This window comes from Dipodomys ordii, unplaced genomic scaffold (assembly GCF_000151885.1).
Source record: "Dipodomys ordii isolate 6190 unplaced genomic scaffold, Dord_2.0 Scaffold64, whole genome shotgun sequence".
Lineage (NCBI taxonomy): Eukaryota > Metazoa > Chordata > Mammalia > Rodentia > Heteromyidae > Dipodomys > Dipodomys ordii.
In genome coordinates, this window is record NW_012267280.1 from 4,652,644 (window position 1) to 4,654,360 (window position 1,717).

At 51.5% G+C, this 1,717-nt stretch overlaps 1 protein-coding gene across 1 annotated transcript in view; it reads right to left on the reverse strand.

The window, feature by feature from the left end:
- Positions 1-1,518: 1,518 nt before the first annotated feature.
- Positions 1,519-1,717, reverse strand: part of Mex3d (mex-3 RNA binding family member D) — a gene marked incomplete at its 5' end in the record, with an annotated part of 17,258 nt that continues 17,059 nt past the window's right edge. The window contains one exon of the mRNA XM_013022698.1: positions 1,519-1,716. Coding sequence (XP_012878152.1) covers positions 1,534-1,716 — 183 coding nt within the window. The remainder of the gene's footprint in view (position 1,717) is intronic.

Below are 1,717 nucleotides of genomic sequence, written 5' to 3' on the forward strand. Positions count from 1 at the left end.
TGGGGCTTGAACTCTGGACCTGGGCTGTCTCTCAGCTCTTCAGTGCAAGGCTAGTGCTCTATCACTTGAGCCACAGCGCCACTTCCCGTTTTTTCTGCTTATGTGTTGCTGAGGTATCAAACCCAGGGCCTCATGCATGCAAGGCAAGCACTCTACCACTGAGCCACCTTCCTAGCCCTTGCTAGCCCACTTTAAGCCACAGTTCTACTACATCTGGTTTTCTGGTAGTTAATTGGAGGCAAGAGTCTCATGGACTTTCCTGCCCGGATTGGCTTTGAACCACGATCCTCAGATCTCAGCTTCCTTTGTAGCTAGGAGTACAGGCGTGAGCCACTGGCACCCGGCTCTTTCCCACTTTTGACTGAGTGGTATCCACTGACCCTGAGCTTAGTCCTGACCCCGCAGAGCTCTCTGGTGACCTGGCAGGCTGACCTGGGGTTCATCACTCAGATGTCCTTTGCAGATTTGGGAGGACCTGTCTTGAAGCGCTCCTGTCTTCACATTCACCCTGTCCAGGGCTTTGAACCCACCTGCCTATGCAGACCACCCACACACTCTAGACATACAGTGGCTGGATGTTCACTAAGGTGGGAGGATCTAAACCTCAGGGAGCGCTCCTCCCCCCTCCCTCCCATTTGCAAAAGTGATGTTGCTTGACCAGAGCTCAGACCCGGACCCCAGAGTACAAGGCCTAGGAGCCAGGAGCCCCCTTCCAGCCCCCACTAACCAGCACATGGACACCAAGAGCTCACATGTAGTAAAAAGACTTTATTAAGAAGGCTTTAAGTCAAAAAATAAAACTCTTGATACAATTTTTTTAACCCTTAAATCAGCTCAGCAAATATATAATCAGTAATTTAGCTGTGTAAGATTAAAGGTCCATTACTTTATTTAAAATAAAATATATTTTAGTTCTTAAAATTTATTCCATAAAGTACATATTTCCCTAGAAATTCCCTACATATACACAAGAGGTAAAAAGTAAAAATAATTTAAAAAAACTTTAAAAATTTTTTTTAAAAAATGACAACAAAAACACAGCAGGAAAGGGAATCATAATTAAAAAAAAAAAAAAGGTAAGAAATTTGTTTGGGACGCCCCTGCTCCCGCCCCCCACCCCCTACCTGGCCGCCAGAGGCTGCCGTGGGGAACTGCTGGCCCCCAGAAGGGGTCACAACACCACCCCTCTCTCTGGAAGAGTCCGTGCGGCCCAAGACCGGCCGGGAAAACACTGAAATTCAAAACGGCTACCTACGTACAAAAGGAGGACGAGGAAGGAGAGTGGTAAAAATCATGTTTTTTTGTTTTGTTTTGTTTAAGATTGCCCTGGGGAGGGGGGGGGGTGTCTTAAATAAAAAGTGCAAGCAGGCCTTTTCTCTCCGCTTACTTTAACCTGTCCACTCAATACTGTCATTCATCCGGCCCCGAGGGGCTGTCGCTGGGCCGCGGGCCGGCCGTCTCCACGCCTGGCACAGGAGTTAAAGCTGATGCGGACTCTCGTGGCCCCGCCCCGCCCCGCCCGCCCCACCCGCGCTACGAAAAGATATGAATGGCCTGGGTGGCCGGCGTGCGGCAGGCCGGACACTCGGGCTCGCTCTTGCCGCAGATGCGGACGGCGCAGTCCATGCAGAAGAGGTTGTGGCCGCAGGGCACCAGCGCGGCCATGGCCTCGCCCTCCGCGCACACCACGCACTCGCGCGCCAGGGCCACGGCGGGG